Source organism: Tamandua tetradactyla, chromosome X (assembly GCF_023851605.1).
Source record: "Tamandua tetradactyla isolate mTamTet1 chromosome X, mTamTet1.pri, whole genome shotgun sequence".
Taxonomy (NCBI): domain Eukaryota; kingdom Metazoa; phylum Chordata; class Mammalia; order Pilosa; family Myrmecophagidae; genus Tamandua; species Tamandua tetradactyla.
The window spans coordinates 2,449,922-2,465,826 of record NC_135353.1 but is presented as its reverse complement, the minus strand read 5'-3'; the positions used below and the strand labels follow the sequence as shown (position 1 = coordinate 2,465,826).

The following is a 15,905-nucleotide window of genomic DNA, read 5'->3' as shown; positions in this document are numbered from 1 at the left end:
TGGATTCAAGAGTTTAGCAATCATAGGCCAGGCCCTGGGATACGAAGATAAGGAAAGATGGTCCTGGCCTCCAGCAGTCCACAAATCCCAAGAAGAGCTCAGAATCACTGATCCTAAAGGCCTCCTCTCCTTGATCCTTCTGCAGGATTTGGCTCTGATGACCATCTTCTTAAATCTTTCTCTTCATTTAGCCCTCTGCAACCCAGACTGAGGTACCTCTCATTTCCTCACTGGCTCCTTTTCCATTTCCACTCCCTACAAGCTGGCCTTTTCCAGGTTCTGGTTTTGGACTTCACTATATGTATCAAGGTTACTTAACCAGGGACCAGGAGATAAACTTCACATAGGCTGGGAGTCCTCTAAAATTTTACGTAAATTTTGAAGATAAGTGCAGTTTTCAGAGAAAAAGAAACTATAGTTTATGGGTTATCAAATAAGTCCATGACTCCAAAAAGATCCTGAACCACTATTCCAAATCAACATCTCTAGACTCCTTTCTGAGGGTCAGGCCTGCAATGGAGTGCTATAAATTGTCAAAACACCACCAAACACCACATGTCCAGAACAGAACTCACCATTCTTCCCTACTTCCCCTCTCTTCTACCTTTCCCTGAACAAATTCCTTTTCTGACTTCCCTACTCTGGCAATGGTGCCTCACCCTTCTCGGCACTCAAGCCCCAAATCTCAGAAGGAAGCCTAATTCATTCTCCTTCTCTTCTTTTGTCACCCTTATGCCCAGATATGTTGGTTCCCCTCCTCTTCCCCTTTCCATGTGCACCACCAGCAGCCTAGTTCTGGCCCTCTGATTTACCTCCCTAGCTTTGTGAGCTCTCCCCTCCTATCCATGCTTCATAACAGTCAATCAATAGCACCTGATTCAAAACCTTGAGCTTTCCATTACTTCCTGCAGTACCAGCTCCTTACCCTAGCATTCAAGATCCTCCCCTAGATGACTCCAAATCTGTTCCTCTTTCCCTGCACCAGCCAAACATCACTGGCTCCCCCTGCAAAGACCATGCAATGGTCTCAGATTCCCCAAGGGTCTGGATCCTGTCCCTGACTGGAACACCACTTACTCCACTATAAAGGCCCAACCCAAACAATTACCAATTCCATGCATGTTTTCCAGTCTCAGTAGGAAAGGCCCTCTTTTTCCTGTGGATCCCCAGTAGACTTCCTGTGTGTTTCTCTTACAGCACTGAGTGTAATCTATCCCATTTTGGGGCCATACATATTTGTCATATCATTTCTGCTAGACTGTCATATCTCTGATACTATTTTCTGAAAGCAACTTGATTTATGAAACAGTTGCACATGTCAACCTGAATATCCAAAACTTGTATTGTTTTGGTGTCTTATTTCAACTGTTTTTTTGAGGATTACTTTAAGTGGTTAAAACTTAAAGAGTGTGGTTCAGTAGTAGAATGCTGGCCTTCCATGCAGGAGACCTGGGTTTGATTTCCTGACCATGCACCCAAAAATAAAATAAAATAGAATTAAAAAATTACAAGACTTGCTTGAGCAATCCAATTCACATTTCTCTCAAATTTGTTATTTTTTGGTTTCCTAAAGGAAGGAGTCATTCCCAGCACAGATCTGAAAAAAAATGGCTAAGTGTCACAGACTGGAGAAATCAGCTCCCTGCCCCCCCACATCATGGATGACTCTAATGACAGCAAACAGGAATTCCAGGTACTGGCGTTGGAGCCACAGCTCAGACAGGCATTCTAAGTGTTTCCATATAATGATGTTTCCTTCAGTTTCTATTGAACTTGAGTTCAATTACAAAAAAAAAGCTGTCATGATACAACTCCCATGTAGAAGTCCTTATGCTGAAGCTGGAGAGATAAAGACCAATCCCTGCCTTGATAAACTTGCAGATCAGTAAAGGGGAAAGGCCCTTTAGGCATAATTACTATGTAAGACAGACTGGGATACGTGATCTAATAGAGGTCCTGCAAAGTCTAACAGAAGAACAAGTAAGACATAAGATTAACTCCCAGAACAGGCTATGCAAATTACCTGGAAAAGAACGTAGGCTTTCAGCCAGAGGCTGCAGGGTAAGTGTGTAGAGGATGAGCACCGAAGACAGAAGAGGACCGATGGTAAAAGCAATGACTCAAAGCTGGGAGCACAAGGCAGTACAGTTGACACTACAGCAAACCACTGAGGAATTGTGTGTGTGTAGAGGTTCAGCTTGACATGATCATACCTAAGTTTTAACATTGTGGATGATGGTTTGGAGAGGGAAAAAAATGATAGAAGGGAAGCCAGGTGGGAAGCAGCTGCAACAGGTCATGGCTTAAAACAGGAAGCACAAGTAGAAATGGGAAGAGAGATTTGAGATTTACTAAGGTAGAACCTCCAGGATTTGGAAGTGATGTGGCTATGGGAGGCCAGGCAGGGGCAGAATAAAAAGTTGTCTTCAACTTATCAAGCCTAAGCAACTGAGGCTCATCCACCTGATAGGACATATAGGATGAAGAGTGGGTTTGGTGGACTGAAAACAAGATAAGGAGATATATTTGTTATTTTTCTCATGGATTTACACATGAGACTCACTCACAGTATCAGGGCTACGTTTAGAAGTTGCCCACACAGCAGCGACAGCTCAGGTCCTAGGACTAAATAAGCCAACAAGGGAAAGCAAGTAGCATGAGAAGAGAAAAGGACTAAGAAGAGTATTAAGAAGTGACAAGGTGCTCATATTTAGGCAAAAAAGACAGAGACAGTAGAGACTGGAAAGGAGCAGTCAAGACAGTATAGTAACACAGAAGCCAAGCTAGAAGAGCTTCAAGAAGAGGGCAGTCATTTTTGACTGCTGGAGAAAGATGGAACAGACTGAAGACTGAAACGAGCCACTAGATTTGGTCAGTAAGAGGTCATGAGCTCCAAAAAGGTAGCTTCAATAAAGCTGGATACCAATATGGGCTGGAGGAATGAATGAACTAGAGATAAGGCTAGACCAGACAATTCTTTCCAGAAGTTTGGCACTGAAGTGAGAGATGGGACAGTAGTTTAAGGGGATAGCTAGTCCAACACTTGACTATTTTTTTTAAACCTATAAACCCTAGGAAAGGCAGAAGTCAGAGAAAGGATGACCAATGCAACAAGGCCTAGTAGGAGATAGACTGAGGTCTCAGTGCTACTTCAAAACTACCCTGTGAACCACTTAAATTTCTGATCATTTTAAGACCAGACAGGTTTTCGCATGTTCCCTAACTGAACTTTTGCGAATTAAGATTTGCATTCTCACTTTCATTATAATTTAGAAGATGTGTTCCATTAAACACTTTTTATCCAGAGTTAAAAAAAACATTGATAGAAATATTTATCAAATTACGTATTTAATAAAAAACTAAGTAAAGGCTGAAAATGTACTCAACTATATGATATTATTACATTTGTTTCAAAGCATTACATTTTAAACTGTAATCAAGATGATGCATGAGTACTGCACTTCCTTCTATACCTCCACGGTCTTTGTGTAATTGTCCTTTCCTTCAACCATGAATTTCCTTTGACTGAAACAACTGCTGGTAAAATATGGCGAGAAGAAGACTTGTTCCACTAGAAAAATATCAGGCCTTTATTACAAAAACATTAAAATTAAAAGACAGCTACAGGAAGAAGAGCTACAATACAAACCAGTTTTTCTACTTAACAAGCTCTTTCATAACCTTCGGTTTAGGCTGCAGTATTTTCATCCTATACTCAAAATAAAGGTGTGTGTGTGTGTTTATATGTTTGTATATGTATATATCTTATATATATATATATTTCTCTTTCAAACGATTATTCCATCACTTTCCCCTTAGCAGGTGTTTGCCTTCAAGTTCATTTAGAATCAACTGGAGAAGGAGAGAAGTAAAAAGATGCAAGCATGACATGGGAGGAATAAAGGAAAGCAAGACTGAGGCAGAATACAAAGAAAAACTGTTTTAAGAACAAGACTCATAGAAAGGTTTATTTCAGCCACAGGGTAAAAGGAAGTTAAGAATACTCAAACAGTATGAAGAATAGGTAGGAAGAGTTTTACGTACAGTATAATCTGGACGACATCACAGATTATAACTAATATAAATAAATCAGTCTAGTGAAAAATATACTAAATGCTACCAAATGATATCTGAAATGTCATTCTTTTAAAAAATGCATCTGCCCTGTTCAGCTACTGTCTGTAGTACCTACATAATGCACTTGCATTTTTCAAGTGTGCTTGCTTAAATGACATTTAAGCTCAGATGAGTTGTTCCCATTTCTAACTTGAGCCACAAAAGCCTGACTGTATCACTCATTAGCTCCAAAGTTGGCAGTAATGAACTGTGGGATGTGTTTCCACAGTGTTGACCAGCTGCACCAGGTCTCCCACAGCCCCTCCCTGCCTGGCCAGGGCTGAGGGCACACTCAGGGGAGGAAGAGCGCATTTCTCTGAGGGAAGCGCCCAGGCTCAGGCCTGTATTTCAGACTCCTGTGCAAGCATCCAGCACAGACTAGCAGGGGAGAGACTTATTTCCTCTGGGAATGAGTAAATTATATTTAATCAATACCCCCCCATACTTATCACACTAGGAAGGGTGACAGAGAGAGTAAAGGAAAGGGAATTCCTGCCTGCAGACAGTTTTCCCAGAGGAGACAACCTGAGAAACCTCCCCCGCTGAGGAGAGCCCTGGAATTTACCAGACTGTGTGCCAGAGGAAAGGCATATCTCGTGAGGATCTCAAACATGTCTCTTCTGCTGTGGCCTTCCTGTTTCAGTGCAAACCTCAGATTTCTCATGTCCTATGGGGCAAAGGAGACAGTCTTTAAATAAAGTCAGGTTAACGACGAAAAAACTCTTCCATTTAACTAAGGGAGTGGAGGATTTACTTACCTGAAAGGGCAATTAATCTAGACTAATAAGAAAAACAATTTTATATCATATTTTGAAATTTCCAATTTTAAAACAACTGAAAATATTCCCACTGTAGTCATAATTGTAAAGACAAAATAGAGCAACTAGTGCACTAAAGAAAAGACAAAGCTAAAATTTATTTTATAAAAGGAAAATCAAACCTTGCCTTGCTTATTATCCAATGTGTCTATCTACATGATCTGGTTTCTGAGGTATTTTTAAATTCTAAGACAGAACTTTATTCATATAATTTTTTAATATCCGATTAAAGATAAAAGAGTATTTGCTATCAAATATAATCTCAAAATTACCAAACACACCATTAGAATACAGATGCTCTCTCCCTCCCCACTCGTGCATTTACCTTAAGGTCTCATAGTAAAAATCCGGAAATGATTGGTCTTTTAAGCTTTCATGTAAGTTGGCAAGTGATACATTTTTACCATACAATTTTACTTTCACAGAGTCCTATATAAGCCACCTAAAAGAACCCCATATTAGTGCTTCTTTGTTATTTCAAGAGTACTCTTAAAGCTTTGTAAGTACCAGCAAAAGACTTGCCATATAATAAGACATCTCAAAATGCAAACGGCAGCAAATGAAGTCTAAGCAAGTAGACTAAAACCTCTAGTGAAATGTTCCAAGATTGATCACTCTGTATACAGATGGCTTCTACTGGTCCTTTATAGCTCCAGAAGTCTGTGTTTTCATTTTTAAAAGATCATAACCGGAATAAATCCAACAACCAAGTCATATCCTTTTTTTTTTTTTTTTATCCAAGTCACATTCTTTAAAGTGGTTACTAAAACATACCTGGAGAAAATTGGGATAGTAGTTGTTGGTTCACGATGCAAAGTGATAGTCAAAAGGAAGGAAAAAAGTTATTTCAATGAGATGATATACGTTAAAAGGGTTTGCAAATAGCCACAAGTACAACACTTAATTAGCTAAGGATCTCAGGGCTCAATGACGTGTGAGGAACTTTCTTCCTGGGTTAGATGATAACTCTATAACATCATTTTCTTAACCCCTTGGCCAGAAATTAGACCATTTCTAGGTAAATATTTATTCTGACCTATAAGTGATTTAAACAACCATGCTTAATGTGCCAAAGCTTAAATACTTCAAGAAACTGATTTTTGCCATCCGATTCAGATCTAATTAAAGGGCAGAAAGGACTAGAACCCCATCTTTAAACAAGAAAATTGAAGTGGACAAGTCTAATGCCCCTTGGGCAGCAGATCACCAAATCTCTGCTAATAGTTGAGTTCCCCTGGTCTCCTCAGCTTTTGACTCATCAGGGAAAGATGTGTGGGAAAGATCCTTGTGACAAAGCAGTCTGGCCAGACTCTCGAAGTACTTAACAAGTGTGTCATAAGGCAATGCTCAAAGTCTTGCTGTATAATAAGAGCTGAAGTAAGCACACACCCCGTTACAACTATTCTGAAGGGGGTGATTTAAGGCAAGAGTTCTGCCTTAATACATAACACACATCACGATTAGCTTCAAAATACGACACCACCTTTGAACCCAGTAAATGGGAGTGGGTAGTAGAAGAAGAGAGAAGGCTATATGGTAGCATTGGACCTGGGGGGTAAGAAGTCCCATATTGAGAGCTCCTCTTTGTGATTCATCCTCTGCTCTGGGACTTACATCTACCATGTGAAAGCTGTTACCAACAAGGAGAAATCCCACGTGCACAGCTAGCAGAACAAGATTTATAGGAATTATAATTACTTGTTTCAGGAAAGAACTGCAGCTGTATTACAGTTACAGATGAAAACTAGAGAGCAGGATGGTAAGTCTTTTATCAACCTCTCGTCTGTTACTAAGAAAATGGAATCTGATTCTAGTGATAGTGGTGTTTCCAGGGAAATGATTTAGTTAAAAGGTTAGGTTACTAAATTGTTCTAAGTCATCTTCTTTGGGCTCACTTAAATTCCAAGAGATATACTTATGTAGCATTGAAGAATTATGCCTGGTGAGTTGTTTCTAAGCCTTCTGTTCTTACAAAATACCCATATTTCTAAGCCTCAGAGGGCACAGAATACCTGGGATTGTAGATAAGGCATTAAGGTAGCTAGGACTAGAACAAAAAAACAAAAACAAAGGTGGGAAATGATGGAGGTGGTTTCAGTTCAACGTTCATAACAAGACAGTCCTTAGTTTTCTGATAGAGTTTACTAGTCTTGATCCTTTATAAACTGGAGTGAAAAACACCCTACTGTAGTCCTTATCCAAACATAAGCATAGGAGATTGGTTTTTAGAAACCACAAATGCCTGACTCTAGGAAAAGGAGGCTTAGGTTCTAATCCTGACCCTTTCACTGATTCCTTGGGCAAACCTGGGTAAATAATCTCATTTTGTGAAGGCCTCATTTCCTCATCCATAGAATGAAGGTCTTAGACTAGTCTGGGACTGGCAAACTTCAGCCCAGGTCAGTTTTTATACGGTCCTTGAGCTAAGAATTGTTTTTTATATCTTTTAAAAAAAGAATATGCAGCAGAGATCCTATATAGTCCAGAAACCCTAAAATATTTACTATCTGGCCCTTAGAAGAAAAAGTTTACCAATCCTTGGACTTTATCAATGGTTCACAGTCACCTGAGAAGCTTGAAGGAATCCCAACCTTTTAAGAATATCTTACAGCAGGAGTTAGGGTATAACCCAAAGATCTATATTTAAAAGCAAGTCTCCCCAGTTACCCGATGCATATCTGGGTTTGAGAACCTCTGTAACAGATGAACTTAACAGTCCCTTCCAGCCCTTTCTAGGATTGGGCAATATCCTATAAATCATAGTATTCTGATAGCCAAATACCTGGAAAGCAGGTTTTCTTGCTGGAAGATTTATTATTGTGTCTACGAAATGATTAGCTCACTCTACCTGGATCCCAATTTTGCCATCTGTTGTGTAATCTAAGTTCCCTAATTCTTCTGATCTTCAAGGCTCCCTGTCTATAAAATGAGGATGCCAACATCCACCTCAGACGGGTGTCTGGACCAACACAGATGCTCAATAAGTGGTTACTACTATAACTGATTAAATTTTATTATCATTAAATCTCTGCTTCTCCCCATCCCCAAGCAAAATGTTAGGCCACTACCTCTTAAAATTATTGAAACAGAAGTTATAAAGGTTCTTCAAGTTAAGCAGACTTGAACAAAATCTAAGAAGTTTTATAACATTGTATCTATGAAGTTTTTTTCCTAGTAGGTCAAGCTAACAAACTGATGAGTTCCTTGACTCCTTGGTAACACTTGGTGACAACAGCAGAACAGCTATTTCCCTAGGCAATTTTGGAAAGCTCGCTCATGAGGGAAACACTTCAGGACCTTAGATGAGCAAGGGGCTTTGATTTTTTGTAAAAACCACATTAACTTTCTACAATTATTCAACAATTCAACATTAATGTGCCCTTTTCTTTGGTTAAGAAAGTATCAAATCTCTTACTTTACAAGTAATATCTAGACCATAGGAATTTTCTCCTCTACTTGTCGCACCTCCCATTTTTTCAATTCTTGAGATCACACCCAGAGGAACATCAAGTATTAGAGCAGAATCCTGTAATGGATAAAAATACAAAAGTCAGTATTTCTGTCAGTATAATTAAAATGTCAAAACCATATGTAAAAAAAAATCAACCATATGCTTTTCAGAGTCGAAATCTACCTTCTCCCTTTACCATTTATGAAAAAAAAATGTGAGAGAGACCACACATGAATTAGCAATCATTAAAGTACTCAAGTATGCAATCATTAAAGTAGTCAAGTATGCAATCAAAATGCATCCCCAAACCTTTTCCAATCCTCACTACCTACAAAATACAAACTAAACTTATAGGTAGACAATTCCAGGGCCCCTGTCATTGATTCCAGCCTATCTGTGTAGTCTTCTCTTCCACCACATCCTGCACTCCAGCCACAGTGAACTTCCTCACCTTCTTCAAGCCTTTGGTCTATAATCAGGTCTATGTGCTTTGTGAAAAGTGCTCCTTTGTCTAGAAATCTATCTTTCCCAACTACCAAACTTCTTCCTATGGCTTAAGTTTGGCTCAGCTAGCATCATCACTGAGGAAGTCTTAGCTTCTCAATTAGATCAGGCAGAATTAATTACTTTCTCGTCAGAGTCCCACAGCATTTGATCTGGATTGCTCTTATGCCACTTGCTTCATTCCCTCCTGTTTCCATGTATTTACATGTCTGCATCCACCTGCCAGAAACCAAGCATCTGGAAGCAGTGCCTGTCTTAGTCATCGGTGCACTCCCAAGGCACACAGGGTCTTACACATAGCAATGCTGTTCTGGTGTTTGTTAGTCATTGCACCACTGGGTGCAAGTGGTCCATGAGACTGCTAGTATGATGGAACTGTGTTAGTGAAGTAGTCACAAGATGAGAAGAGCAGCTGTCATGTACAAAATACATCAATTGTGCCAGCTGCTGCAATAGGGGCTTTGCATGCATCACCTCATTTGATCTTCACAATCATTCCAGGACATAGATAAAATTATTCCTGGTTTCTGATATGGTAACAAAGGCTTTAAAAAGTTTCAGTAATCTGCTTAATAAATATGGGGCAGGGTTGAGATTCAAGCCAAGCTCTGGGAACATACATCCAAAGAGCTATAAAAATGTTCTGACCCTATGAGTAAATAATTTCAGTCCTAAGAAGTTATGGCTGGGTGGGCCATGGTGGCTCAGCAGGTAAGAATGCTTGCCTGCCAAGCCCGAGGACCCGGGTTCGATTCCCGGTGCCTGCCCATGTAAAAAAAAAAAAAAAAAGAAGTTATGGCTATCATTCAACACAAGGAGAAAAGCTATATGCATGAAGATGCTCAATGGAGCAAGTACTGAACATCAGGGTGGAGAAAATTCTAGTTAGTCAACTCAAGAGAATAAGCATGCAGCCATTACAATAAGTATGGTTCACGGAAAAATAAGTTTAAGTGGAAAAAAGCAGCATATAAAATACACTGTGACTACAATAATGTAAAATATGGATGGACAAGAAAGACTACATATATATTTAATCCAAAAACAGCATTTCTGTAATGCTGTTGGACAACTTTGACATTAAAGAAAGCAAAAAGGCATTTGTTGAATTTTTGTTCCTTATAAAAAGATTATTTCAGGGGGATACAAAAAAATAGTATTTCTTTTACTTTAAACCCTTCTCCTCAAAATACAATACAAAAACTAAGAATTTCTTCATAAAATATAAATTTAGTTCATGGGCTGTCTAGAAACTCTAAAAGTAAAAGGCTCAGCAATAAAAATGAATGCACTAGTAAAAGAAGCCAGTCTGTCTCAAAAAGTCAATACTGTGTTATTCCATTTACACAGCATTCTTGAAATGACAAAACTGTAGAGATGGAGAACAGAGAAGTGGCTGCTCAAAGCTCAGGGGAAGGTTGGGGTTGACTATAAAGGAGCATAAGGGAGTTCTTTTCTCATAAGGTAAGTATGGGCATCATGGTGCTGAGGAAAGAGCACAAACTTTCAAGTTAGACAAAACTGGTTTAAGTCTGAGTTTTGACACTCATTAGCTGGATGACTTCGGCAAGTTACTATATCTCTCAGCCGCAGTTACCTGCAAAGTAGGAAGGATTAGAGATAATAGATTTAAAGGACCCAGCATGGTACCTGGCCCATGAGAGCTACAAACAATGGATATTATTAATTATTATGGTAAACAGTGGCTTAGTATTTGGAAAGTATAACTGTGCTGTGCCAATATAGCAGATAGTATGTGTGAGCAAGCATCTGACAAGTCTCTGTACCTAGAGGGGGACATTTTTTAGTTGTTGTCATGGGGTGAGACACCTCAGTACATGACTCAAACCCAAATGCCCAAAGAGAAAAACACTACTCAGTAATTGTGTACATATATAGCTGCATATTGTAATGTATTTACTTTTCAACACATTGTAGTTATTTTTAACATATTATCAAGCACTATCAATTATGCTTAGATTATATTGAGATTTATGAGGATCCATGAAAGTTAAACTGTATTCCTAAATATCAAACTTATACCTAAAATACAGAGACTATATACTAAATAAAAATCTAATATTCTAATATCAACATGGAAACAATAATGCAAAAAAAAAAAAGCAAAATATAAAGTGAGATGAGACTTGGGTGCTCTCTGTCCCTGTACACAGGGAATTCTATACCTCTGACCACCTTGACCCAACACAAAACAGAAACTGGGACAGTGAGGAGAAGCAGACAGCTCCTGATAAACAGCACCCACGGTCTAATGAGGCTACTTGCCATGCTTGATGACAAGTTCAAGATCAGATACCTCAGCAGGCCAAACTGGAAGATCCAGGAATAGGAAATTAACTTAATGCTACAGAAACCTGAGTCTTTACTATCTAAAGGCTGTTAGATATTTAAGGATACTATAAGGTTCGTTCTATCTCAAAATTCTGTGCCTCTGTACCTCTAAGTATCTAAAAGAGTTAAGAAGAAAATATGGATAACAAGCTTAAAAGAGAAAAAGGCATATACTTTCTCTCTCTTTAGTGTACACTATGTAGTAGAAACTGTACTGGGCACTAGGAAACCATGAAGATAAGCAGGATACATAGCTCAGGGCCTAGCTTGGGAGACAAGATACATGATCCCAAATAAGCACAATGCCAGGTCACAAGGAGCGGTAAGAAAGTCTGGACAGAGTGGGATGGAGGTCGGAAGAGGGCAAGATGAGTCCTACTGATCTGACCCATGAAGGCTTTGCAGCAATGCCAATGGTGCAGATGAGCCTTAAAGGCTGCAATAAGAACATCCTGCCACAGGCTTCCGAGAAACAGTAACAGTGGCAAGTGACATCAAATACATGCATGCAAGGAAGCATGGCAACTTTATAAAAAGCAACAAGTGGGTCCAGTTTTAACTAGGCTGACAGGGGAATTACCTGGGTACACCCTGGGCTATGAATGGGTGACAGGGGTCCACAAAATGCTTTTTGAGAGGGGGAATGTTGTGATCAGAATGGGCAGCATTGAGCAATATAGACTGGAAAGGAGAGGGACCACACACAGGTATCTCAGAAGCTCATGTTTTAGTGCAGTGAAAAGTTATGAGGATCTGAAGTGCAGAGTAACCAAGACGGAAAACAAAGAAAGCGCTGGGTGTAAGATTCTGATCAGCTATTGCATAAGAATCAAAGACAACTCAGTTTAGGCCCAGGTACCTTGGTCGATAGTGGTGCCACCGAGACAAATGAGGAACATAGGAGGGGGTTTGGGAAAATGGTAACATTGTCAATTTCAGACATACTGGGTTTGAGGTTACAATAAATTAACCAAGTGCAGATATCCCAGAAACAGCTGAAATACAGAACTGGAAGAGGTCTCAAAAGCACCTCAAACTCAAAATGTCTAGAACTACATGCATGATTTTTTTGTCTCCAAACGATGTCCACCTCTGAGGTTTCCTGTCTCAGTGGCTGACACTGCAACCTCCTGGTTATAAAGCCTAGAAACCTAGTGGCTGTCCCTGACATCCCTTTCTCCAGCTGCTTCAAGAAAAGGAACCTTTATTCAATTGTCTATGTCTACCTTTTAAGTCCATCTGAAGTCTATCAACCTCTCTCCAACGCTACCAACAACTCCTCTGGACCACTGCAATAGCCTAAGTGGTCTCTTTGCATCCACTATTGTTGCCTTTAAAATCTGCCCTCCATGTGGCAGCCAGGGCAACCTCTTAGAAAAGCACATCTGATGCCATCCTTCCCCTGCTTAAACCATTTCAAAAGCTCCTCATCACTCAAATCTAAAAACCCAAATACTTATCAGAATCTAGGAAGTCTCTGTCATCTGGCCAACACCTACCTCCTCTCCTGCATCCCGCCTCACCATTCTCCCCCCACAGCCAGCTCCAGTGCCCTCTTTCCACATTTCCTCTAGTCTCAGTGACTTTGTGTGCTGTTCCCTCAGCCTCTGCTCTTCTCTTCGGCCCCCACCTCACATCTAGGTAATTCCTACTCTTTCTTCAGACCACCAGTCAAACAACATCTTCTCAGGACAATTTCCCAGCCTCCTCAAACTACTGCACTCTTGTACCACTCCAGTGCTGCAAACATCACAGCTTGTTATATTATCTATTGGTGTGATTATTTGATTAATGGCTGTTGATCCCATCAGAATTATAAGATTTGGGAGGGAGAAACCATGTCTGCTGGGCTCAACACTACATCCTAGTGCTCAGCACACTGCTTGACATATACTGGGATCTCAAATACTCAATGAATAAAGAATGAAAGATTGGGACTGGTACTAGAAATTTGGAAAGCACCTGACAATGGAGGAAGAAGAAGGTGAGGACAGAACCCTGGGGAAAATATACTCAGAAGGTAGAAAGAAAAAAGACGTACTGCAAAGACAGCAAAGGGCAGAAGTGGGAGAAGAGGCAAAAATGCATGGATGTAATGACAGAGAAGGAAGGGGTAGCCAACAATACCAAATGCTGCAAAGAAATAACAGTGCTGAGGAGCCAACCATTGGGATTGGCCAAGGAAAGAGTAGTTTCGATAGGGAACAGAGGCCAGACCACAGAAGTTAAGGAGCCAGGGGACCGGAAGTGGAAGCTGCCTGTGTGGGCTAATTTTTAAAAGAAGTTTGGTACAGGAGGGAAAGAAAGATGAAAGCTTCATGGAGGAGCAGGGATGCAAGAAAGTGCTTTTAGAATAAAGAGACTTCAGAAGAATGGGGGGAAGAAATCAGTGGACAGTGAAAATGTAAGACACATACAAACCAGGGAGGCACTAAGGCTCCAGAGAAAGTAAAAGAGTAAAAGTTCAAGTAGGGGGATTCGCTTTAGAAAAGAAGACACCTCGTTCCTTCCTCTCAGATGGGAGGAAAGGAGGAGAAGCTATGCGAAGACAGAAAATGTTAGATGCTGAGACAGAAACTTATAGAAACTCAGCTAGGGTGAATTTTAACTTCTCAATGCAGTAAGAGACCAGGTCAGCTAAAGAGTACAGAAGGTTTGCCATCATGCAGTTGGGGAAGTGATTGAGGTCTGAGAGCCAAAGAATTGCCAAACTGCCAGTGAGGCCCTTTTCAAGGTCTGAAAGTCTGAATTTGTAGTGAAACTAATTAAATCTATTACGTGATTTTCAACAGCAGCGCTCAGTATACAGATGCCGAGTTTCCCCAGATTTTGGGATTGGCAAGTTGGGAAGGGTACAGGGACAAGGGACAAAGGAGTCTAGGGCATTAGCAGGAAATTTAACCCTAAAACAGGATTCATAGTGCAGCAACAAGATAAGGAGATAAGTTGAGGCTGGATGTTTAAAAAGATACCTATCAAGGAGCCTATGTTCTCATTTACATTCCTATTTATAGACACACTGTGATGTTTTATTGTTATAGTCTATTTAGCATTATTTTTACCTCCTTTAGAATGAAAAGAAGTACAAAATATACTGGATAGAAAGAACTAAAAAAGGACAACCTTGAAAAATTTTCAATTCATTTTCCAATCTTTTTGCTTGGGCTTGTATTGAAGTGGACTGTACTCTCGAGAAAAGAATATGTCTGCCTTGAAAGGTCCACAATGGAATGTAAACCCTGCCTACCTTCCTTTTGTGGTATCCAAGGCTTCCAGCTCTCCCAGCAGCCAGCTATGAAGATTATGGAACCTAGGTGGTGCTGGCACCTGTTAGATGCCCAGCTCTTGAGTGGAATGATACCTGGCACCTGTAGAAAGCTCATTTCAGAACCAGAGGGAAAGAGTCTGATGGACATGTAGGCTATCCACATATCTATCTTTGCATTGTGAAACCATCAGGAAAGTGGAGAAAACACATTATCTTCATCCCTCCCAGAAATACCTTCATTGAATAAAAGTTAATGTTGTGCGCTCCTTTTGTTCTGTCAACCAAAGAATCATTCTATTGAACAGTATTTAAGAATCTTTGGGTAAAACTCTATCTGAAGAATTAATCATTATGTTACAGTCTTTTACAGAAAACCTCAACAATACATTTATATCTGAATTTAGTTCCAGGAAGAATATGCTGTTTTCTGACTTATCATCAGAAAATGGAAACAATAAACCCCAACATATTTCCCACTTCATCAGCACTCCTAATCCTAGAACCAAATGATATTGCCCAAGGGTTATGATCTGTTCATTTTGGAGGCTTAAATGCACCTACTATTCCTTTAGCTTCCTGCACACCTCATGGGTTCTGCCTTATTATTAAAAAGAGGGGTTCAATGGAAATGAATGGAAGTGATAAATACCAACCTTTAAGTGATTACTTCTGGGGTGAAGAGGAATGGTTTTTCAGCTGGGTGTGGATCCACATATGTTTTTGCCATTCTTTCTAAATTTTCTGTCTATCTTAAATATTTCAAAATAATTTTTTAAAGTAGGGGTTAGGAGTTATACAGAGAGGGTAGAAGGTTTAACAAATGAGTATGACTGCTGAATCATTATATTGATATTTCTTTTAGTCTCCAGTATATTAGAGCAGCTAGAAGTAAAAACATAAAATTGTGGAAATGTAACTCATACCAAACTCTAAAATCTGTTCTATAACTAATTATTGTGATGTGCTTTGAAATTTACTGTTTTTTTTTGTATATATGCTATTTTTCACACAAAAAAAGTCAATTGTGATGATTAAAAAAAGAATAAGTAGAGAAAAATTTCTGTGCTGGTTTGAAAGGATGTATGTACCCTAGAAAAGCCATGTTTTAATCAAAATCCTATTTCGTAAAGGCAGAATAATCCCTATTTGATACTGTATGTTTGAAACTGTAGTCAGATCATCTCCCTGGAGATGTGATTTAATCAAGAGTGGTTGTTAAGCTGGATTAGATGACGATATGTCTCCACCCGTTTGGGTGGATCTTGATAAGTTTCTGTAGTCCTATAAAAGAGGAAACATTTTGGAGAATGAGAGATTCAGAGAGAACAGAGAATGCTGCAGTACCACAAAGCAGAGAGTCCACAAGCCAGCGACATTTGGAGATGAAGAAGGAAAA

General features: G+C 39.6%; 1 protein-coding gene across 6 annotated transcripts in view; it reads right to left on the bottom strand.

Annotated features, from left to right (window-relative positions):
- The window catches only part of MTM1 (myotubularin 1), a 111,103-nt gene that overhangs the window by 64,667 nt on the left and 30,531 nt on the right, over positions 1-15,905 (bottom strand). For 5 of the 6 annotated variants that reach the window (XM_077145179.1, XM_077145176.1, XM_077145178.1 and 2 more), the window contains 2 exons: positions 8,350-8,460; positions 4,682-4,783 (listed from right to left, as the gene is read on the bottom strand). In XM_077145179.1, coding sequence (XP_077001294.1) covers positions 4,682-4,783; positions 8,350-8,460 — 213 coding nt within the window. Of the gene's footprint in view, positions 1-4,681; positions 4,784-5,708; positions 8,316-8,349; positions 8,461-15,905 lie in introns of those variants that run through there. The other variant, XM_077145183.1, reaches the window with a different exon arrangement.